This window comes from Sminthopsis crassicaudata, chromosome 4 (genome assembly GCF_048593235.1).
Source record: "Sminthopsis crassicaudata isolate SCR6 chromosome 4, ASM4859323v1, whole genome shotgun sequence".
Taxonomy (NCBI): Eukaryota; Metazoa; Chordata; class Mammalia; order Dasyuromorphia; family Dasyuridae; genus Sminthopsis; species Sminthopsis crassicaudata.
In genome coordinates, this window is record NC_133620.1 from 341,388,577 (window position 1) to 341,414,060 (window position 25,484).

Consider the following 25,484-nt stretch of genomic DNA (forward strand, 5'->3'; position numbering starts at 1 on the left):
GAATATTATTGTACTGCAAGGAAAGTGAATCATGTAGAACAATCTACACAGTAGCAATATTGTAAAGGTAAACTGTGAAAGATTTTGTAACTCTGATCAATATAATGATCCATGACAATTTCAAAGGACTCGATATAAAATGGTATTCTCTCCAGATAGAAAACTGATGGTTCCAGAGTACAGATTGAAGTATTTTCCCTCCTTGAAATTTTTCTTGATTTTTTTGGGGGAGGGTGGTGGAAATGTGACTAATTCAAAAATATGTTTTATATAACTCCATATGCACAACTTCAATGAGTGTGAAATGAAGTGGTAGGAGTGGGAGAGAACTTGGAACTGAAAATTTTTTAAAAGTTGTTAAAAATATTACTGTGATCATTTGTGCATTGTTTTCTTGGTAATGTTTAGTTCATCTTGCATCAGATCACACAAGGTTTTTCATGTTTCTCTGTATTCACCATATTCATCGTTTTTATGGCACAATAACATTCTATTACATTTCAAGTAACACAGTTTATTTAGCCATTTCCTAATGGGAATCCACTATTTTTTCCAGTTTTTTTTTTTTTTTTTATCAACTATCACCAAAATTGCTGCTATAAATATTTTGGTCTACATGAAATTTTTCTTCTTATGAAAGATTTCCTCAGGATATATGCCTAGGTATATGACAAATAGTAGAATCTCCGAGTTAAAGGGTATATACATTTTTGTCACCTTTTTTGCAGAATTTGTTTTCCAAAAACATTGCACTAATTCACAGCTCCTCCAGGAAGATACAGATGTGCTAATCTTCCCACAATTCCTCTAACATTTCCTATTCCAATTTTTGTCACCTTTGCTCATTTGAAGGGTATAGTGTAGAAGTGAAACTTCAAGGTTATATTGATATGAATTTCTCTTATTAGTAATTTGGAACATCCATATGGTTGTAAAAAGTTGTCATCCTTATCATCCTTTTCTCAGGAAATAGCTAATATGTCATATGTATGATATATTATAGATAGATAGATAGATAGATAGATAGATAGATAGATAGATAGATAGATAGATGAATACATTGTCTTTTTTTTTTGGATACCAAATACTTATGTGAGAAATTTGATTAAAAATTATTTTACATTTATTATATTATATATTTCCTTCCTTATCTAATCTCTTTTGTTTTATTAAATTTTTTTTCATTCATTTTTGAAGGTATGGGTAAGAATTAAACTTTTCCTCCATCTGTTTCAACTATTCTCTTTTTTGAATGATTATTTTTTTGATAATTCTATCTTTTTAAAGATAGTACTTTAAGAGAGTATAATGTATGATGAGTTATTACTTCACATCTTTACACATTCTATATGAGTCAATGTGTTTATGAATGTTATATTTTATACATTTGTGTTGTAATGGAGCAAAAATATCTATCTCTACTATAATTAGTTGTATCTTCCCTAGAAAGAACTCTGGTGATCCTATTTAAGGGAAAATTATAGAAATGAGCCACCTACCCAAGAACTCAGGAGTGGGAGAAAGGAGCTAAAAAGTCTGATTCCCTCTCTAAATGATCAGGCTTCTTCAAAGCTGAATCCAGTTCAGCTTGAAGAGTCAAAGGACAAGAAGTCCCTTATGAAAGGGAAACAACATGGGCAAGAGATAGCAGTTGAATAGAAAGTTTTGCTGAAAAGGAAAGATGGGTTTCTTTTATCAAATCTAAATAAAGAGGAGAGTCCATGCTGAAAGAAAAACTCCTTTAAAAATCAAACAACTATTTAAAGACACTTGTAGATTCATTTATCCTGGTATAGGAAAAATGCTGGTGAATCACTTTTTAAATCAAAATGATTTTTCATCATGAACTTTTTAAACTCCACAGGATTTTCATCTGGTTTTCTCCTTTCATAAAGCTTCATATTTTGAAATATTAGCAAAACTGATTATTGGAATTATTCAGTTCTAATATTCAAATGTGAATATTACTTAGAGAGAACAACTTTTAATGATCTTGTGAAAAAAAGAATACATAAGTTTCCAAAGACTAGGGTTTACTTTATTCTTTGTATTTGTATCAGTGTGTCTAGCACTATACCTGGACTATAGTAGGCCCTAAATCAACCCTAAATCTAAGGATCCTGCCAAACAGGAAACAAAATAACATGTTCTCCAACACCTACTCCAGCAAAATCCTGAAGTTTACATCAGAGAGAATAATGTTCAAGAAATCTACAATGGCAAAACTTTTCATTGCTGGTAACTTCTTCCACCACAGAGCTTATTCAAGCCCAAAAAATCAGCAAAAAAGTCATGACCAATAAGAAAGAGTAATAATAATTTTAAAAGTTGCTCCAAATCAAAGGAAAATTTAGCACAACCACAGATAGGGCACATGTAGCTTACCAGACTTTGTTTCTAGAAGCAACAAGAGTAGTGAATTTCCTAAGAAATCCCAGCATACTCAGAAAACGCTAGAATGAGGACCTTGGAAAACTTTGGAAAAAAAACAGCATCAGGTCTAATGTCGCCCCAGTACAGTGCCATAACTCAGATCTTTTATATATATAAAATAGATTTTTATTTTCAAAATACATACAAAGATATTAAATCCTTGTTTCTAAATTTTTCTCCCCTCTCCCCTAGATAGCAAGTAATCCAGTATAGGTTAAACATGTGCAATTCTTCTAAACATATTTCCACATTTATCATGCTGCATAAGAAAAATCAGATTTAAAAGAATGAGAAAGAAAAAAAAAGCAAGCAAACAACAACAAAAAAAGTGAAAATACTATATGCTATGATCTAAAATTCAGTCCCCATAGTCCTCTTTCTGGATGTAGATAACTCTCTCCATCACAAATCTATTGAAATTGACCTGAATCACCTCATTACAACTCTCAGATCTTGATAGTCCAGGTCCAGGGGCTCTAAGACTCCTAATAGTATGTCCTAAGATACCATTTAGGGTCCTGAAGATCTATTCTTCTGAACCTAAAAGATCTAAAAGGAATCTAATCCTAGCAGGTAGAGGTCAAAAAAAAAAAAAAACTCCAGTGCCCACGGGTAAGGGTAAGACCAAGAAGGGCTGACAACCTCTTCCAAAAATGCAGCAAAGAATAGAGATCCTACTGATCAGAGAAATGCAAATTAAGACAACTCTGAGATACCACTACACACCTGTCAGATTGGCTAAGATGACAGGAACAAATAATGATGAATGTTGGAGGGGATGTGGGAAAACAGGGACACTAATACATTGCTGGTGGAGTTGTGAAAGAATCCAGCCATTCTGGAGAGCAATTTGGAACTATGCCCAAAAAGTTATCAAACTGTGCATACCCTTTGACCCAGCAGTACTACTACTGGGCTTATATCCCAAAGAAATACTAAAGAGCGGAAAGAGACCTGTATGTGCCAAAATGTTTGTGGCAGCTCTTTTTGTTGTAGCTAGAAACTGGAAAATGAATGGATGTCCATCAGTTGGATAATGGTTGGGTAAATTATGGTATATGAAGGTTATGGAATATTATTGCTCTGTAAGAAATGACCAGCAGGAGGAATACAGAGAGGCCTGGAGAGACTTAAATCAACTGATGCTGAGTGAAATGAATAGAACCAGAAGATCACTATACACTTCAACAACAACACTGTATGAAGATGTATTCTGATGGAAGTGGAAATCTTCAACATAAAGAAGAGCCAACTCACTTCCAGTTGATCAATGATGGACAGAGGTAGCTACACCCAGAGAAGAAACAATAGGAAGTGAATGTAAATTGTTAGCACTAATATCTGTCTGCCCAGGTTACATGTACCTTCGGAATCTAATGCTTATTGTGCAACAAGAAAATGGTATTTACACACATGTATTGTATCTAGGTTATATTGTAACACATGTAAAATGTATGGGACTGCCTGTCATCGGGGGGAGGGAGTTGAGGGAGGGGGAGGGGATAATTTGGAAAAATGAATACAAGGGATAATATTATATTAAAAAAAAAAGAATAGAGATCCTAGAGACTAGTGTTGGCAGAAAACCAGGAGAACCGAATAAATCAAAGTAAATAAATTTAAATTTTTTTATCAAATTGAACTCTGTAACTAGAGTTAAATAAATCAAATAAAAAATTTTATTAACTCTAAAACAATTATAAACAAAGAGTTAAAACAAAAAAATTAGATTTTCCAAATAACAATATAAATAGAAATCAAGCAAGAAATAAAAATGAAATAAAAGTGTTTGAGAAAGAATTGAAAGAATAAGTATTTTAGAAGGAAAAATGTAAAATTTACTCAAGAAATGGAATGCCTCCAGAAAGGAACCCCAAAAAGAAAAGTTCTGATAATGCCATCACCAAAATTCTAAGTTCATCTATTAAAAAACAAATAAACAAACAAATACTGCAAGCATCCAGAAAGAAACAGTTTAAATATCAAGGAGCCACAATTAGAGTATCACACATGACCTGGCAGCTACTCCTAAAAATTAGACATCTCAAAATACAATATATCATAAAACCAAAGATAGGCTTACAATCTAGGATAACTTATCCTGAAAAGCAGAATGAGAATTAGTTACAAGAGATGAGAGTTAGGGGATGGGGAATGTATCTTTAGTGGAAGAGAGAACTTACAAGCATTTGTAATAAAAAAGGACCAGAGCTGAATAAGAACTTGAAAATAAAAACCATAAGAATCCAAAGAAATATAATAAGTGCTTACTGAAGTACTTGGAAGGAGGTCTGTGATGATGTAGGGCTCACATTTTAATGGAGAACAGGAAACAAATTCTCTTCAGAATGTTGATGTCTTCTAAGGATTTTGAGGGAATTTTTTTTAAAAAGAAGCTCTATCAGGTGGATTGGTTCTGTTCTGAGGGTTTTAAAAGGAGAAAAAAATGGGCAAGTGAAAGTAATAGTATATTAGGGTTGTTGTTCTTCCTTTGTTTTTGAAGAGGGCTGATGACATGACAGGGTGATATCTTGACTCGAATATGATTTAACATGGATTTAAGTGAGGTACAAGATTTTCAGCCTCACCTCTCTTTCTGAGTCATAAAAGTCCAGTGGCAGGACAAAAGTTAAAACAATTTGTGATGCCTGGACATGCAGTGGATAACTTTGGCATCTTTGGTATATGACCAAAGTGTTCCATAGCACTTGCTTCACCTATGGCTTCATAACCATTGGAACAAATTGTTCTCATCAGTCCATTCTATCAAAGGAAGTCTTCACATGCTTGTGGTAGACATCCCCCCACTTACTAACAGGTTTGCAGCCTGTCAATTTACCCTTAAACTGGTTTAGCTTGTCTGCCAAGATAGTTAATTAGGTATGGTCACTGCTCACGCTACAGCTTCTTGGAGGCACAGATGGGAGCTAGGTGACAGATGAACACCAAAACTGGATGGAGCATTCCTTAAAAGGGTTTGGCAAGCCCTTACTCCAGAGTGCTAATCTTTCCTGTACATTCCATGATCATATAATGGTTAGTTCTCTGCATTGTATCCACAGTAACTTCAGATACCCTACTGTAAAAAGGAAGACAAAATAGGAAGGATTTGTTGTTTCTCATAGTTGGATTGTGTGAGAAAAATACACAAAGAGAAGGAAGGTGAAAGGAATGGACTTACTCTCAACTGAAATGAACCAAGAAGAATTTAACATGTACATGCAGGTTAGTATTTTTGTGTTGCTGTTCAGTCATTTCAGTCACATCTGACTCTTCAAGCCTTGCAATTTGTTATAAAAATATATTAAACTTAATAGGAAAAAACTTGGTATGGTGAGCAGTTAAGAGTGTGGTGAGTAAAATGACACTGAAGCAAACTGAGGCATTATGTTCTTCAGGGTAAGATTATAGTTTATTGGCAAACTGAGGCATTATATTCTTCAGAGTAAGAATATAATTTATTAACAATGCTACATATAACTAATAATAAAGTTGGTCAATCTTTCTCCCCCTTGAGCAGGGTCAGTGACCTGAGCATGGTCAATTAATCAGATGCTTTAGCTTTTGTTTTTTTTTGTTATTCAGTCATGTTTTTTTAGTTGTGTCCAACTCTTTGTGATCCCTAGGTGGTGTTTTCTTGGCAAATATACTGGAGTGATTTCTCTAGCTCATTTTACAGATGAGGAAAACAGAAAAGCAAACAGGCTTAAGAGACTTATCCAAGATCACACTGCAAGGAAGTATCTAAAATCAGATTTGAAGATGAATCTTCCAGACTACAAGCCCAGCACTTTATCCATTGTTCCATGTAGCTTCTTCATTGAGCAAACAGTAACAAATTAATTGGGTCAATAGACTCAATAACCAAAGAGCCTGAATGAGGGCTAACAGGTCTTTTAAATCTAAACATGTCTTCCTTCTGATTGGGCTGACAATATGTCATTTGCACTGTCTTTGGTAAAGGTAAAATAATCCTGATTGATAGACATTTCAGTGAGAAGGTGGGTTAAGAGCTATCTCAATTCTGCCCTTTTACTTAATCATTGATAGATACAATTCTTCTGCAGATTGTGGGTATAACTCAGATTGACTAAGATGACAGAAAAAGTTAATGATAAATTGTGAAGGGGATATAGGAAAACTGGGGCACTGATCCATTGTTGGTGGAGTTGTGAAATTAAGCTGGACCTGCACCAACCAGAAGGGATTCCCACAACTCTCTGCTCTGTACCAAACCTCATCATTTGATTCCCTAAGCAGGAAAATCCCCAAAATCTGAAAGAGGTAAAGTATTCTTGTTTCATTCTATAGCTAGGACACTCAAATACCTGGGAAGTTTTGAGTCCTCAGAAGCCTCAGGCTTGAGCAGTATTTTCTTGGGGACACCTACTATGAGAATACCTGCATTCTCTGACAAAAGGCCCCCTTACTTAAGGAGCATTTTGTCATCTCTCCATCTCTAGAGACATTTAAAGAAGAATGAGGCACTATAGAATCGGGGAAACTAAGGATTTTTCTGGCAAAATGGGACAAAACACCTCTGTTTCTAAGGTGAAAGATCTCAAACCTTAAAAAAAAAAAAAAAAAAAAAAGCTTTTATCTCAACCAGGTTTTCGGGGTTTTCCTGGTTAGAGAACCAAATGGTGAGATTTGGCGGAGGGCAGAGAGTTGTGGGAACCCCTTTTGGTCGGCACAGGTCCAGAGTGAAAGGATTCATGAACCTGAAAAGTTAGACTGGCAAAAAGAAGTTTATTGGCACTGAGAAGTCAGCTTTTGCTAAGAAGACTGACTCCTAAGTGACAAAGTCCTGGCAGAGAGAGATAAACAGAGGTGTTATCACTGAGAAGAGAATTCTCAGCAGGCAGAGGGTCCTGACAGGCAGCTATACCAAGGAGAGAAAGAGGGGGGTTTCTTGGCATGGCACGGTCTTGCAAAGAAATGAGCGAGCAGAAACCTATTTTACTTTGGCTGAGGGCTGGGGGCAGTTTGAGTTGAAATCAGACCAAGATCTTCCAAATGAATAGAGGATTTCCAATTGAATGAGTGGTCCTGGACTAATCTTCTACTCAATAGAGGATGTAACAGAATGAAACTACTTATCTTGATTCCCTGGGGTGAGTCTTTTGCAGGGGAGAGCTTCTCAGAGTTCAAGGAGAGTTTCTCAAGTGTTTACCCCAAAGTCAGGACAATTTCAGGGTTCCCCCCCCCATCAAAATGATCCAACTATTCTGGAGAGCAATTTGGAACTATACCCAAAGAGTTATACCCTTTGATCCAGCATTGTCTACTGAGTCTGTATCCCAAAAGGATCATAAAAAAGGGAAACGGACCCACATGTGCAAAAATATTTGTAGTAGCCCTTTTTGTAGTGGTAAGGAACTGGAAACTAAGTGGATGCTTCTCAGTTGGCTAAATGAGTCATAATATGTAAATGTAATGGAATATTATTGTTCTATAGGAAACAATCAGCAGGATGATTTCAAAAAGGCCTGGAGAAACTTACATGAACTGATGCTAAATGAATTAAGTAGAAGTAAGAGAACATTGTATACAGCAACAACATTATATGATGATCAACTGTGATGGATAACCTCCACTCTTGATTATTCCTTGATGTCCTTGTGGGTTTCAGTTTTCTAATTTAAGTTTCATTTCTCCAATTTAATTCTTACAACTGTGGAAAACAAATGGCCATCCATTTTTCATATAGATGATACAATGGATGGAGCACCAATCCTGGAGTAAAGAATACCTCCCTCCTGTTCAAATTACTAGCTGTGTGCCCTCTAGCAAGTCACTTAACCTCAATTGCCTCCAAAAGAAAGTATTTTCAAGCATTTTTTATAAAAAGACCAAAACTGAGTAAACATTTTGAAATGGAAATGTATAGATAACAAGAGAAAAATATAAAGACACACATATTTGTTCAATTTGTTTGGGACAAGAAGACCTTCCCAAATTGACTACTCAGAGATCACTCATAGAAAGAATCTCAAGAAGCGGACCCCATCCTGGTCTGTGAGCCAAATTCACAACAGGATAGGGCCAGAGCCTTGAAAATGCTTACAGCTTTTATACATTTCAAACAAAGAATCTCCAAAATCCCGCCCTCTATATGTTGTGATTGGTCACATAAGTCTACTGTACACCTAGTTGGTCAATGGAATGTAGCAGATAAAGTTCTATACAGCTTTTTTGCCTATGTTGGACAATGGAATATTCTTTAGGTCTTATCTAAAATCACGTGATTCTGAAGAAGCGGAAACTGAGGCCTCATAGGCTTGGTCTATTTTAGTAAACAGTCTCTGATCAATTATGTGCTGTAAGTTCTTCACCCTTTTCCCACACAAATTGGAAGGAACTATGTGGTGGTAGATATTTCTCACTAGCTAAGAAACAAATGTCTTCCTAAAACCTTGAATGGTAATAGAGACAGAACACCTAAGGGTTGTTTTTATTGTTTTGATAGTCTCAGAAGATAGAAATGGGAAAAGTAGCACATAGTACTGAGGAAGAAAGAAGGTGGGTGAGAAACATTATTGTAATATAGGTGAATAAAATGAAGAGTATGAGAGAAGAGTTGGAGGGAATGGGAATCCATGAAATTCACTTTCATCTGAACCAAACAAAAGAATACTAGACACAATTACATACACACATACACACGAATGCATGCATACATAAAGATTACCAAATAGAAATACATTAAACTAAGAAGGATAATAGGAAACACTGAAAGGAAATGGAGGGAAGAGAGTTTAAGAGGAAGATAAAGGAATAGGTATAAGCAAAACAATGTTGGGAGATGTATTCCAACTATGATGTTGGAATGTGTAATGAAGTAGATGTATAAAAGAAAAGGAAGAAAGAGAAAAAATTCAATAGAAATAATAATAGAAAAAAAAAAGGACAATGGGCTATTTCATTGTTAATTCTTCGTACTTGAAAAGGACCAATGATATCATGTGTGAGGACAGGATGAAGGGAAACACATAATTAACTATCATAATTGGGATCTGAATGGGATTAACTCACTCATAAAAATGAAGAAATTAAGAGAATAGATTAGAAAACAAAATCAAACACTATGTTATTTATAGGAAACACTTGAAAGTTAAAGGTTCACATGGACATAAAATGAGAGGCTGAAACAAAATCAATCCACCAAATTTTTTTTAAAAAGCAAAAAATAGAAATAATAGTGTCAAGTAAGGCTACAATAAAAATAGACATGATAAAAAGAAATAAATATGGAAATAATTTATGTTTAAAGGCACCATAAGTAACAAATCAATAGTAATAATTAATATATATAATCAAATAGCATAGAGTCTAAATAATTAAAGACAAAGGTAATCTAATTTAATGGAAAATTGGTGATAAAACCATAATAGTGGAGAGATTCAATGTATCTCAGATCTACACAAATCTAAGCAAAAGAAAAACAAAACAAAAAAGAAACTAAGGATCTGTATAGAACTTTAAACATTTAAAGAAGATAGATATCTGGTGATTACTGAGTGAAAATAAAAAAGAATTTATATAATATCTCAGTTGTGTGCAGCACTTTTACAAAAAAGAAATCATCAAAAATTTAGAATAGTAGAAATGTTAACCACATAATTTACTAATCATAAGATATTAAGAATTATATCTAATAAAATATTTATGATGAAATAATTTAAAATTAATAGGAGACTCAATAACTTTATGCTAAATAACTGATAGGTCAAAGACTAAATTATGTGGGAGAAGGGCTAGACTGAGAAAAGAGAAAAGGAGAAGTTAAATGGAGTAAATTACATCACATGAAAAGGCACAAAAGACTTATATAATTAATAATATAATTTATTTGAGGGAAATAAAGGAGGGAGATGTGCATTGTTTGAACTTTAATCTCATTGAGAAAAACCTACACAATTTATTGGGTATAGAAATTTATACCTATAGGGAATCCTATATACTATAGGGAAGTAAGAGGAAAAGGGGAAATAAAAGGGAAGAGGGAAAACTTGATAGAAGGGAGGGCAGAAGTAGAAGAAGAAAGGGGTAAGAAAGAGGAAAGGGAAAGATGATAAGAAAAGGATGATACTGATAGAAAGGAGAGCAGATTGAGGGAGGTGGGGTTCAAAAGCAAAACTCTGGTGAGTAGGGAAATGGTGAAAGATAAATGGGGAAATAGGCTGGAGGAAAATATACTTAGTAATCATTACTGTGAATGTGAATGGGATGACCTCTCCCATAAAATGGAAGCAGAGAGCAGAATAGATTAAAAGCCATAATTTTATAATATATTCCTTAAAAGAAACACATTTGAAGCAGAGAGATACACACAGAATAAAGGTAAAAGGTTAAAGCAAAATATATTGTAATTTAGCTTAAGTAAAAACAAAACAAAACAAAAATAAAAACAAAAAACTCAAGAGTAGTAATCTTGATTTCAGACAAAGCAAAAGCAAAAATAGATCTAATTAAAAGAGATAAGGAAGGAAACTGTATCTTGCTAAAGAGTACCATAGATAATTAAGTATTATCAATACTAAACATATATGCACCAAATGCTACAATTCAAATCCTTAGAGAAGTTAAATGAGTTGTAGGGAAAAATAGACAACATAGCTCTATTAGAATAATCTAATCTAACCAAACAGTAAACAAGAAAGAAATTAAGGAGGCAAATAACATTTTAGAAGTAGATATGATAGATCTCTGGAGAAAATTGAATGGGGACAGAAAGGAATATGGGTTTTTTTCAGTGCTATATGGAACCTATGCCAAAACTGACCATATAAAACCTCACAATCAAATGCAGAAAGGGCAGAATAATTTTCAGATTATGATGAAATAAAAAATTATATGTAATAAAGAGCCATGGAAAAATAAATCAAAAATTAGTTGGAAACTAAATAATCTAATCTTAAAGAATGAATAGACAAAACAACAAATCATAGAAACAATCAACAATTTCATTCCAGATAAAGACAATAATGAGACAACATAACAAAAGCAGTTCTAAAGGGAAATTTCATATCTCTGGATGCTTACATGAATAAAATAGAAAACGGGGTGGCTAGATGGCGCAGTGGATAGAGCACCAGCCTTGAATTCAGGAGGATCTGAGTTCAAATCTGATCTCAGACACTTAACACTTCCTAGCTGTGTGACCCTGGGCAAGTCACTTAACCCCAGCCAGAAAGAAAGAAAGAAAGAAAGAAAGAAAGAAAGAAAGAAAGAAAGAAAGAAAGAAAGAAAGAAAGAAAGAAAGGAAGAAAGAAAGAAAGAAAGGAAGAACATAGAAAAGAGGAGATCAATGAATTGGCCGTGCAACTAAAAGAACTAGAAAAAGAACAAAGTAATCCCCTCTATCAAATAGTAAATTAAAAATTCTGAGTATCAAAGGAAAGACTAATAAAATTAAAAGTAAGAAAACTATTGAACCAAGAGTTGGTTTATGGAAAAAACAAAAACAAAATATATAGAACATTGGTTAATTTGATCAGAAAAAGGAAGGAAGAAAACCAAATTGCCAATATCAAAAATGAAAAAGATGAAGTTACCAACAATGAAAGAGAAAAATTAAAGCAGTCATCAGGAACTATTTTGCCCAGCTGTATGCCAATAAATGTGACAATTTGATTGAAATGGATGAATATTTATAAAAATATAAATTGTCTAGATTAACAGAAGAGGAAATAAAATATTTAACCCCATTTTAGAAAAAGAAATTCAACAAGCCATCAATGAACTGCCTCAGAAAAAATCTCCAGGGACAAGTGAATTCTATCAAACATTTAAAGAACGATTAATACCAGGACTATATAAACTATTTAGAAAAATAGGCAAAGAAAGAGTTCTATGAAATTCCTTTTATGACACAGATATGGTGGCTCGCACCTAATTCAGGAAGAGTTAAAACAAAGAAAAAAAATTACAAACCAATTTCCCTAATGAATATTGATGCAAAATTATTAACCAAAATATTAACAAAGAGGTTAGAGCATTTGATCACCAAAATAATACACTATGTCCAAGTGGGATTTGTACCAGGAAGACAGGGCTGATTGAATATCAGGAAAACTATCAGCATAATAGACTATATCAATAACAAAACTAACAGAAATCATATGATTATTTCAATAGATGTGAAAAAAGCATTTGACAAAATACAGCACCCAGTCCTAATAAAAAACACTAGAGAGCATAGGAATAAATGGAGTTTTTCTTAAAATGATAAGTAGCATCTATCTAAAACCATCAACGAACATTAAATGGAAATAAATTAGAAGCTCACAATAAGATCAAGAATAAAATAAGGATGCTCATTGTCACCACTATTATTCAATATTGTACTAGAAATGTTAGCTTTAGCAATAAAAGAAGAAAAAGAAATTAAAGGAATTAGACTAGGCAATGAAGAAACAAAGCTATCCTCTTTGCAAATGATATGATGGTATGTTTAGAAAATCCTAGAGAATCAACTAAAAAACTACTTGAAACAACTTTAATAAAGTTGCAGATATTAAACTAATATTAAGTATATTAATAAAATAATTGATAATAAATAAAACATTAACAAGAAAGTCCAGTAGCTAAAAATAGGAGAATTCCATTTAAAATCACTATACATAATATAAATATTTAGGAATCTATCTGCTAAGACAATCTCAAGAATTTTATGAACATATTTACATACTTTTCACACAAATAAAGTCAGATATAAACAAATAGAAAGATATCAATTGCTTGTGGGCAGGCTGACTTATATAATTAAAATGACAATTTTACTTAAATTAGTTTACTTATTCAGTGCCATGCCAAACTGACAAAAAATTATTTTAGAGCATAATAACAAAATTCATCTGGAAGAAAAAAAGAGTCAAGAGTGTTAAGGAAATAAATGGACAAAAATGCAAAGGAAGTTTGCCTAGCTATACTACACATAAAATTATATTATAAAGCAGCAATCATCAAAACTATTTCGTACTGGCTAAGAAATAAAATGGTGAATCAGTATAATAGGCTAGTTATGCAAGACAACAGTTAAATGACTATAGTAGTCTACTATTTGAGAAACTCAAAGACATCTGGAAGAAGAACTCATTATTTCACAAAAATAGCTAGGAAAACTGGAAAATAGTATGGCAGAAACTAAGCATAGAAATAAAGGAAGATACTGTAAGCAAATTAGGAGAGCAAGAAATAATTTACCTCAATCTTTGAAGAAGAGAGGAATTTAGAACCAAACAAGATATACAAAACATTAAGAAATGCAAAATGAATAAATTTTATTATGTAAATTAAAATGGTTTTTCACAAACAAAACCAAACATAGTCAAAATTAGAAGGAGGTAGAAAACTGGGAAATAGCCAGTGTATCTGATAATGACTTTATTTCTCAAATACATAAAAAACCGACTCAAATTTATAAGAATATGTCATTCTCCTACTGATAAATGGTCAAAGATATGAACAGACAACTTTCAGATGAAGAAATTAAAACCATTTATACTTTAAAAAAATTTTCTAAATCATTATTAATTAAAGAAATGCAAATTAAAACAACTCTGAAGTACCACTTCACACCTATCTGATCAGCTAAGATGACCAAAAAAAAAAGGTGATAATAAAAGTTGGAGGAGAAGTGGGAAAACCAGATTGTTAATGCCTTGTTAATGGAGTTGTGAACTGATCCAGCCTTTCTGGAGAGCAATTTGGAATTATGCCCAAAGAGCTATCAAACTGTGCATACCTTTTGGTCCAATAATGAATATGAATGAAATGGAATATTATTGTTCTATAAAAAATGATGAGCAGCTGATTTCAGAAAAGCCTAGAAAGACTTACTTGAACTGATTCTTAGTATAGTGAACAGAACCAGGAGAACATTGTACACAGTAACAGCAAAATTATATGATGATCAACAATGTTGATCTTCTCAGCAATACATTGATCCAAGACAATTCCAACAGACTTGGTATAGAAAATGCCATCTGTAGCCAGAGAGAGAACTATGGAGAATGAATGTAGATGGAAACATATTATTTTCATCCTTTTTTTTTTTTTGCTTCCTTCTTCTTTCTTGTGGTTTTCCCCTATTGACCTGATTTTTCTTTCACAAGACTCATGTGGAAATATGTTTTAAATGATTGCATTGTACAATCTCTATCAGATTTTTTGCTGAGTTGGGGAGAGAAAAAAAAATGGAACTCAAAATCTTACAAAAATGAATGTTGAAAACTATCTTCACAAAAATAAAATACTATTGAGAAACTTAAAAAAAGACAAAGAACAAATTACAGAAAGTATAGAAATTTCATCAAATAAAATGATAATAAAGAGACAACATACTAATACTTAGGGGATATAGCTAAATTCATCCAGAATGGAAAATTTATATCTCTGGTTGATTTTTATCAACAAAAGAAATAAGGGACAAGTCAATAAATTGGCATATAATTAAAACAAAAAGGAACAATAAATCAAAAAATCTCAAACAGCAAAAGTGAATTTTGAAATTTAAAAAAAAAGGTTAATAAAATTAAGAGCAACAAGAACTCATTGAATTAATAACTAAGTTCAGTAGGTTATTGGTGTTGTTATTTTAAGAGAAAAATAATAAAATAAATATAGGCATATCTCAGAGACATTATAGATTGGATTCCAGATGACCTCATTAAAATAAACATGGCAATAAATCTAGTTACTTGATTTTTTTTTGTTTCCCAGAGCATATTTTTACCTGACACTTTAGTCTATTAAGTGTTTAATAGTATCATATCTTTTAAAAATGTATATATATATATATACATATACATATATACATATATATATATATATAAATTTTAAAATACTTTATTGCAAAAAAAATTAGCCATTACCTGAACTTTCAGGAGATAATCTTTTTGCTTGTGGAGTATCTTGTCTTAATGTTGATGGTTTCTGACTTATCAGGGTGATGGTTGCTGAAGAAGATTAACTGATAATTTCTTTAAATAAGACAGCAAGGAAGTTTGCCACAATAACTGATTCTTCTTTTCATTTGAACACTTAGAAGCCAATGTAGGATTTTTGGTTGATGTAATATCAATATTGTTGTGTCTCAGGGAATAGAGAAGTCCAAGTAGAAGGAAAAAAATGGAAACAGGTGGAACAGTCGGAACACACACATTTACCAATTAAGTTCATAGTCTTATATGGATGTGATTTGTGGCACCCCAAAACAATCATAAATTTGATGTTGCAATTAGTAACATCAAAGATCATTGCTCAAGGATCAAGATAGTAGATATAACAAAGAAAAATTTTTAAATATTGAGAGAATTACCAAAATGTGACACAGAAACAAAATGTGAGCACAAGATATTGGAAAAATGGCATTGATAGACTTACTCAACACAGGGTGGTCACAAACCTTCAATTTGTTAAAAAAAAAATGCAATATCTTAAAGTGTAATAAAGTGAAATGCTATAAAATGAGATATGCCTATAATTAGCTAATCTGATATAAACAAAAAAAAAACAAACTGTAATAAAAATGAGAAAAAATAGGATGAAATAAAGGAAATTATCAAAAACTATTTTACCCAATTATACACTAACCAAACTGATAGCAGAGAAATGGACAAATACATAGAGAAATGTAAAATAAATATATCAACAGGGATATCAGAAAAAGAAAATCAACAAGCCAAAACTATAAGTTTTTTTTAAAAATAACAACTTTTTATTTTTAAAATGCATGCAAAGATAGTTTTTAACATACACCCCTGCAAAACTCTGTGTTCCAAGTTTTTCTCCTTCCCTTCCCCTCATCTTCCTTCCCTAGACACCAAGCAGTGTTAAGCATGAGTAATCCTTCTATGCATATTTCCACATTTATCATTCTGCACAGAAGAATCAGGTAAAAAAGGGAAAAAATGAGAAGGAGAGGGGAAAAAAAAAGCAAGCAAACAATAACAAAAAAAGTGAAAATACTATGTTGTAATCCACATTCAGTCCCCACAGTCCTTTTTCTGAATGCAGTTGGTTCTCTTCATCACACTGGTCAGAATCACGTCATTGTTCAAAAAAGCCAAATCCCTTAGAGCTGATCATCACCTAATCTTGTTGGCACTATGTACAATGTTTCCTTGGTACTGCTCACTTCATTTAGCATCAGTTCATGTAAGTTTCTCCAGGCCTTTCTACAGCCATTCCACTGATAGTTTCTTGTAGAACAATAATATTCCATAACATGCATATACCATAATTTATTCAACCATTCTGTACTCAGTTTCCAGGTTCTTTATTCTACAAAAACAGCTGCTAAAAGCATCAAAAATATAATCCTAAATGAAAAAACTCTAGGACCAAATGGATTTACAAGAGAATTTTATTAAATCCAAAGAACAATTAATTTTGATATTCCATAAACTATTTTTTAAAAAGGAAATTAAGAGCCCCTTCCAAACTCTTTCTATGGTATAAATATTGTAATACCTAAACTGGAAAGAGACAATGCAGGAAAAAAACCCATAGACTAATCCCTAGTGATCACTGGCAGAATTTTTAAAATAAAATGTTAGTAAATGAACAACAATATATTAAAGTTTATGCATTATGGTCAATTTCAATATACCAAGAATACAGAGTTGGTACAATATTTTGTTATTGTTGTTCAGTTGTTTCTGTCATGTCTAATTCTTTGTTATCCCATTTTTGCATCGTTTTCCTGATTGAGACCCATTGCTCTATCCACTATATCACTTAGATTCCCCAAATTATAATTCCATTGAGCTAAACACACATCAAGGGTATACTCTTACAGCAGGATATAACCAAACAACTGCCATGTGGATCAATGAAGAAAAGAAAAGGGGGATGAGGGAGGAAGGATGATTTTAAGATTTCCAGAGATACAGATCTGTGGAGAAGGAAGGAATTTGTGACCAAAGAAGAACTGGAATTCATAATTGAACACCAAATAGATAATTTTGATTATATTAAGCTAAAAAGTTTTTGTACAAACAAAACTAATGCAAACAAGATTAGAAAGGAAGCAATAAATTGGGAAAACATTTTTACATTTAAGGATTCTGATAAAGGCCTCATTTCTAAAATATATACAGAATTGACTCAAATTTATAAAAATTCGGGGGCAGCTAGGTGGCACAGTGGATAGAGCACCAGCTTTGAATTCAGGAGGATCCGAGTTCAAATGTGATCTCAGACACTTAACACTTTCTAGCTGTGTGACCCTGGGTAAGTCACTTAACCCCAGCCTGGGGGGGGGGGGATTTATAAAAACTCAAGCCATTCTCCAATTGATAAATGATCAAAGGATATATGAATAGACAAGTTTTCAGATGAAGAAATTAAAACCATTTCTAATCATATGAAAAGGTTCTCTGAATCACTATTGACCAGAAACATGCAATTTAAGACAACTCTGACCACTACACACCTCTCAGCTTGGCTAAGATGACAGGAAAAGATAATGATGAATGTTAGAAGAGGATGTAGAAAAACTGGGATACATTGTTAATGGATCCAGCCATTCTGGAGAGCAATTTGGAACTATGCTCAAAAAATTATCAAACTGTGCATATCCCAAAGAAACTTTAAAGGAGGGATCCACATGTGCAAAAAATGTTTGTGGCAGCCATTTTTGTAGTGGCAAGAAACTGGAAGCTGAGTAGATGCTCATCAATTAGAGAATAACTGAATAAGCTAACTTATTCAGTTATGTTATATGAATGTTATGGAATATTATTGTTCTATAAGAAATGATTAGCAGAATGATTTTAGAGAGGCCTGGAGAGACTTACATGAACTGATGATAAGTGAAATGAGCAGAACCAGGAGATCATTGTACACAGCAACAACAATATTATATGACAATCAATTATGAAGGAGGTGACTCCAACAATGAGATGATTGAGGCCAATTTCAATGATCTTGTGATGAAGAGAGCCATCTACACCCAGAGAGAGTACTACAAAAACTGAGTGTGGAACATAACATAATATTCTTACTCTTTTTGTTGTTGTTAGTTTGCATTTTGTTTTCTTATTCATTTTCTTTCTTTTTGATCAGATCTTTCTTGTGCAGCAAGATAATTGTACAAATATGTTTACGTATATTGGATTTAATATATTTTAACATGTATAACATATATTGGATTACTTGCCAACTAGGGGAGAGGATGGGGGGGGAAGAAGGGAAAATTTGGAACACAAGGTTATGCAAAGATCAGTGCTGAAAAATTATCCATGTATATGTTTTGAAAATAAAAAGTTTTAATAAAAATTTTTTTTAAGATTTCCAGAGATATAACTTCAAAATAGGAAATCTATTTAATGATCAGTTGTGGTACTCCAATAGCAGATGAACAGTCTTAGTATGCAACCACCAGAAATGGATGAACTCTGAGCCTACTATTCCCTCTAGGGTCTATTTCCCTACTCATACTAGAATTGGCAGGTTAGGTCCCCTGAGGGGTGATTACTAATATTCCTAGCATTCTTAAAGATAATCCTGAGAGGCAGTGCTTCTAACATTGTTGCTCAGGAGTCCCATAAACAACCAGCCAGTAGCATTAATTAGCTTTTTACAAAGATATTTATTTAGATTTATGGTAAGAATATTTGATACAAAGAATTATTTCCTAGATTTCCCATAATTAACACACAACATCCATTAAAAAAGCAGACTCAAACTTAAAATATAATTCTAGTGAGGTATATGTGTAGAGAACTTGTATTGCAAAGGAGTACTTCCCAAATCTTGACCTGGAAAGTCCTTTCTTTATATATGTAAAACTTATGCAACTTCCTTTAGTTATAACTCTCTGTTCCATGAGTGAAAAATTCTAAGTCCCTTTCTGATCCATACATAGTGCTTCTCTCTACCATGATGAGTCATACTGCAGTCATCCTCTAGCGATTATCTTTTCACATGCATTAGAGGTACTTCTACTACAATTGGCCACTATTGCTTCTGGTTGCACTGACACTACTGGTGCTTTGATCTCTAATGAGATTTTTTTTCTCTTGACTTCACAAAATTGCCTGGATATTTCCATCTCAGAATATGTGTTCACCTAAGATAAAGGATGAGTAGATACAAAGGGGCAGAATGACAATGTGCTCATAGTCACCATGGCCAGGTGGGAGATAAAGCAGCTGCCCTTCTTCCATTAGCTCACGCAAAGACAGGTCAAAGAAGTCTTTCCTCTTCATAAATGCAAAAGAAAAAGAGTGACATAGAAGCAGGTCACCCCTTTTGTCTATAAATTCAGTTCTGGCTTAGCAATCATGGAGTGTTCAGCTCTTTAGAATTTCTAGTTAATAAAAAGACTTTTTGTCATTACTGAGAATAAGCCCTTCAGTCATTATGGCCTAAAATTGATTCCTAGAAGTTACCTATGATAGACCTAAATCAAAGAAAGAATATTTGTATCTGTTTTGTATGTAAATCATTAGGATAGGAAAATCAGAACATGTTCTCTCTATTAAATGAGCCAAACACAAGGATAAGGGGCCAGCATTAGAGGGACACAGTTTTCAATTCACAGGTGCAATCATTAATATTTTTAATCAAATGTTATAGTGATAATGTATATGTTCAAGTGTTGCAAGCTTTCATACATTTCATATTTCAAATAATCACAACTATACAATAACCACATAGAGGAAAAACTTGGTTTGATTTTGATCTGTGGGTCTTAGCTGACCACATCTTTAATCATCAGCACAATATGACTGCAAAAAAAGCTAATATAGGGGCAGCTAGATGGATGGTATAGTGGATAGAGCACTAGCCCTGGCCTCAGGAGGACCTGAATTCAAATCTGACCTCTGACCACTTAACACTTATTGGCTATGTGACCCTGAGCAATTCACTTAACCCTAATTGCCTAGCCCCCTCCCCTCCAAAAACAAAGTTTAATTAAATTAAAAAGCTAATACATATTAGGCCTCATGTATTGATGGTAAACAGAACAAAGAAAATAATAACTCCATTATATTTGGTCAGATCTACAATACAGTATTTGACAATTTAACAAGAGACATGTCCAATTCAAAATGTGTTCAGAGTAAGAGACCAGAATGATGGATTAAAAAATTAAGAAGATGTTTATTTATTTATTTCAAATATTTTTCAAAAGTTGAGTCTCAAATTCTCTCCCTCTCTCTTACTCCTGTTCCACTCATTGAGAATGTAATGCTAGAGAAACTGAAGCAAGACAGAGATTAGGTTTTAATATTTTAGTAGTGTAGAATTTGGGTTAGCCAGTTGGACAGGACTCTTGCCCAGAAGATGTCTGACCTCTAGCAAGTAAAACACGGACCTTTTATAGGGATCCAGCTATAAGGGTAACAAAGGCAAGGGAGGAGAACATTGGATAAATCATAATTTCAGGGAGGATCATAACTTTACTTCTAACAGGTCCTGGGACTCAAGAAGGTGGGAACAGGAGATAGTCTAGGGCAAGAGATAGTGAGCAGTGCTCTGGCATTTGAAATAAGCTATCTGGAGTTTTATGATGCACTGGAATGTGAAAAGACCAGAGCTTAATGGGGTAAGGATAAAGGGGGGGTGGCCATAATAATTTTATTCAGGGTATAGAATAATAATTCAGGGAAACTGAGGCAGGAAAACTGAGATATTATAATTCAGGGAAACTGAGGTGTTAAAAGAAAGAAAGCAATATGATATCAATTATACATGTAAAATCATATACATAACATTTCATTGGTCATATCATGAAAAAAACACAAGAAAAATAAAGTGAAACAATTATATTTCAATTTCAATTCAGAATTCAATCTATGTAGGTAGATAGCATTTTCATCATGAATCCTTTGGAATTGTCTTGGATTATTGTATTAAACAGAGTAGTTAAGTCTTTCACAGTTGATTATTGTTACAATATTGCTATTGTTATATATAATGTTCTCCTTGTTCTGCTCACTTCACTTTGCATCAGTTTATATAAGTCTTCCCAGATTTTTCTGACACCATCTATTTAGCATTCCTTATTGCACAGTTATTCCATCACAATCATTTACTATAATTTGCTTAGTCATTCCCCAGTTGATGGCATCCACTCATTTTCCAATTCCTTGCCACCACAAAAAGAGTTGCTAGAAATATTTTTGACATATGGGTCCTTTCCTCTTTGCTTTGATTTCTTTGCAATACAGACATAAAAGTAGGAATGCTAAGTTAAAGGGTATGCATCATTTATAGACATTTGGGCATAGGTCCAAATTGCTGTCTAGAATGATTGGACTAGTTCACAACTCCATCAATGATGCATTAATATTTTTATTTTTCCACATCCCTTCCAACATTTGTCATTTTCCTTTTCTGTAATGTTAGTCAATCTGATCAATGTGACGTATAACTTCTGAGTTATTTAAATGTGCATTTTTCTAACCAATGCATTTATTCATGTAACTACAGATAGCTTTGATTTCTTCTTCTGAAAACTGTCTATCCCTTGATCATTTATCAGTTGAATAGCTTTTTTTAATAAAGTTGATTCAGTTCCTATATATTTGAGAAGTAAGGCCTTTATTAGAGAAATTTGTTATAAAATTTTCCCAGTTTCCAGTTTTTCTTCTAATTTTGGTTATATTGGTCTTGTTTGTATAAAACCTTTTTCATTTCACATAATCAAAACTATCTATTGTGCTTTCCATGATCCTCTCTACCTGTTGATGGTAATAATTTCTTCCCTAACCTGGGAAATATTTCTTACTTCTTTACAAGGAACATTTGAAGAAAGTAGATATTGTTAGCCTGTAAAAGGGAAAACTGAGACACGTCATAGCTACCTTCAAATAGTTGAAGGTTTTGTAATGTAGAAGAGAGATTATTGCTATTAATAATAATAATTAGTTGGGGGGGCAATGGTGGTACAGTAGTAGTTGTAGTTTTGGTAGTTTGTTATCCTTCATAATTGAAGAAGAACAAAATGACATCACAGTGTTAGGGTCAATCATGACTGCTTAAACCAATATGAATTCAGAAGGTTTTACCACAGTTTGGGCACAAATAGTTCATAAGAGAATGAAATGTCTCTAAATTTGTTCATTTCATGTTTTATTTTGTTTGTTTTTTAAGCTATTCTGCAATTCTGCTTTGCTCATAGCTTCTTTGATGTGGGCACACCAAACTGGGCAGTCCTGTGCTATTGTCTCATATCTCACTATCTATACTAACATTCTTCAGAGACACTGAAAATGTTCTTGTTTCATTTCTTTTGGCCCCTATGTGCTGGCTTACTTTGTGTGAGTGCTCCATAAAATTGTCTTTTAGGCAAATATACATTCAACATTCAAAAAAATGTGGTCAGCCCATTGGAATTGCCTCTCTGAAGTAGAATTTGAATGTTTGGCTCAAGAAAGAATCTCATTGTCCATTACTTTATCTTGCTAAATGATCTTTAGAATCTTCCTAAAACAAATCAAATGAAAGTGATTTAATTTCCCAGACTGTCTAGATTTCACAGGCATACAACAATGATTTCAGCACAAAGGCTCTGTATTGTTTAACTTGAAAAGGTTATAAACCAAAACTAAATGTGTGACTTTTTGTTCTTAGATTATTATGCATTCAATGTAACCTCTGAGACTGAGATGCAATAGAGTATGAATTGTCATAAACTGCCACTTGTGTTCATTTTGACCTGATAATTAATACCAAGAAAACAGAGGTTTTTCTTTCAGCCAGTATCCCACCATCCATAAGTGCAACTATCAGTCACAGCAAATGGAGAAACTTAGAGAATTCACTTGTCTTGGCAGTATACTTTCTAGGGATATATATATATAGATAATAAGGTTAATAGATGCATTGCCAGAGCTAGCTCAAATATTTGGGAAGCTCAAAAAAGAAAGCTTGGAAGAGAAGAGGTATTGGACTTTCTACAAAACTGAAGGTCTACAGAGATGTTATACTAACCTCATTGTAGTAGTAATAGTAGTAGTAGTAGAGATAGTAATAAATCAAACTCATATAGTGCTTTAAGGTTTAAACCTTCTTTACCTTCATAAATTTGTGAAGCAGGAAGTACAGATATTATTGTCCTCATTTCTAAGATGAGAAAATGGAAACTTAGAAAGGAGAAATCATTTGTCTATAATCAAAAAACTACTAAATATTAGAGTCATAATTAGAACACAAATCTTTTGACTTTGGGTTCAATATTCTTTTGACAATGTTAAGCTAAAGTCTTCTGTGTAACTTTGGAGGGCTGACCTAGTACCAGTAAATATAAAACCAATTTCAGCTTAATACAATAAAGAAATTTCTTACAATTAGATCTGTCCAATAATGTAGGCAAAGAAATCCTTGTCAACAGAAGAACCAAGAAGGATTCCTGAATTAGGCAGGAAGTTAGACTACATGCCCTCTTGGCTATGGACTTGGAAAACAATGGAAATAGCAGTGAGAGAAGTTTGTCTACTGTGAATGGGGCTTTAAAAGAATCTGGAGGGTGAGGCCTGATAAATTAATTAGTGAGTTTCGTCTGTGGCTACATTGATGACAATGATGGCTACATTCAGACAAATCTCATTTTTTCTTTCTCACTGGAATCATTCCTTCTTATGTCTTTAGAATTTCATTCTTAAGTATCTCCCACATCTCTTATACTGACTTCTTCTGAAGCATTTTAATCCATAAGATTCTATCCATCCTTCCTTTGTATGGTTTTCAATTTACTCTTCCCATTTCCTTCCCAAATTCAGAGTTCATCTCCTTTTTTAAAATTACAAATTTTAGGATGGAATTGCCGCCTTTCTCCAGGGTTTCTACCATTTCCACCCCAGTAATCACTATTGGTGAGACTCATCCAAAAGAGAATTTCCCCATGTTGTCTGTTTTATCTTTCAAAAAATGAATTTATCATCAAAGTAAAGTAGAAAGGAGACAAGAAGAGAGAGAGAGAGAGAGAGAGAGAGAGAGAGAGAGAGAGAGAGAGAGAGAGAGAGAGAGAGAGAGAGAGAGAGAGAAAGAGGAAGGAGGAAAGAAGGGAGGGAGGGAGGAAGAAAAGAAGGGAGAGAAAGAAGGAGAGAGAGAGAGACAGAGTGAGAGTAAGAGGCAAGACTCAGCATGTATCTGGATAATTCATCTCTTATCACTACTATATAATGTCTCTTTTTAGATTTATGATCTATATCCCAAACTACCTAATTTACTCTTTTTTGTCCAGGTGGTCTTTAGTATATAAATATATATATATAAAATCACTTCTGTTTCTTCTTTCTCCTTCCTTTGATCCAAATACTTTCATATTTCTTTCTTCTGTTTCCTGGATTTTCCCATATGGGTCAATCTTTTTTTAATACACAGTGCTACCTCATTTGCCCTATCACCTTTAATCTATCCTATTTTATTTTAAATACAACAATGCATAATCATAATCCACTCATAGGTTTCATTCCATCAAGTCTGAGGGGTCTCTGATTCAGTAGGAACAAGTATCTGAGTTGAATATTTGACAAAGCCAAAAACTCTGTGAGGAGAGATTAAAGAATGAAGCTAAAATTTGGAACTGCTCAAAAAGTTATCAAACTGTGCATACCCTTTGACCCAGCAATGTTTCCACTGGGCTTATATCCCAAAGAGATCTTAAAGGGGGGAAAGGGACCCTCATGTGCAACAATGTTTGTGGCAGCCCTTTTCGTAGTGGCAAGAAACTGGAAACTGAGTGATTACCCATCAATTGGAGAGTGGCTGAATAAATTGTGGCATATGAATGTTATGGAATATTATTGTTCTGTAAGAAACAACCAGTAGGATGATTTCAGAGAGGCCTGCATGAACTGATGCTAAGTGAAATGAGCAGCATCAGGAGATCAGTGTACATGGCAACAAGACTACTATGATCAATTCTAATGGAAATAGCTCTCTTAACAATAAGATGATTCAAACCAATTCCAATTGTTCAATGATGAAGAGAGTGGACTGTGGGAATTGAATCTGGACTACAATATAGCATTTTTACTCTTTCTGTTGTTGTTTGCTTGCATTTTGTTTTCTTAACCAGTTTTTTTTTC

General features: G+C 33.4%; 1 protein-coding gene across 4 annotated transcripts in view; it reads left to right on the top strand.

Moving 5' to 3' along the window:
• Positions 1–5,589: 5,589 nt before the first annotated feature.
• CDC27 (cell division cycle 27) overlaps positions 5,590–25,484 on the top strand; it is a 118,074-nt gene continuing 98,179 nt past the window's right edge. For all 4 annotated transcript variants that reach the window (XM_074260960.1, XM_074260962.1, XM_074260961.1 and 1 more), the window contains exon 1: positions 5,590–5,658. In XM_074260960.1, coding sequence (XP_074117061.1) covers positions 5,605–5,658 — 54 coding nt within the window. In that variant the 5' untranslated portion in view covers positions 5,590–5,604. The remainder of the gene's footprint in view (positions 5,659–25,484) is intronic.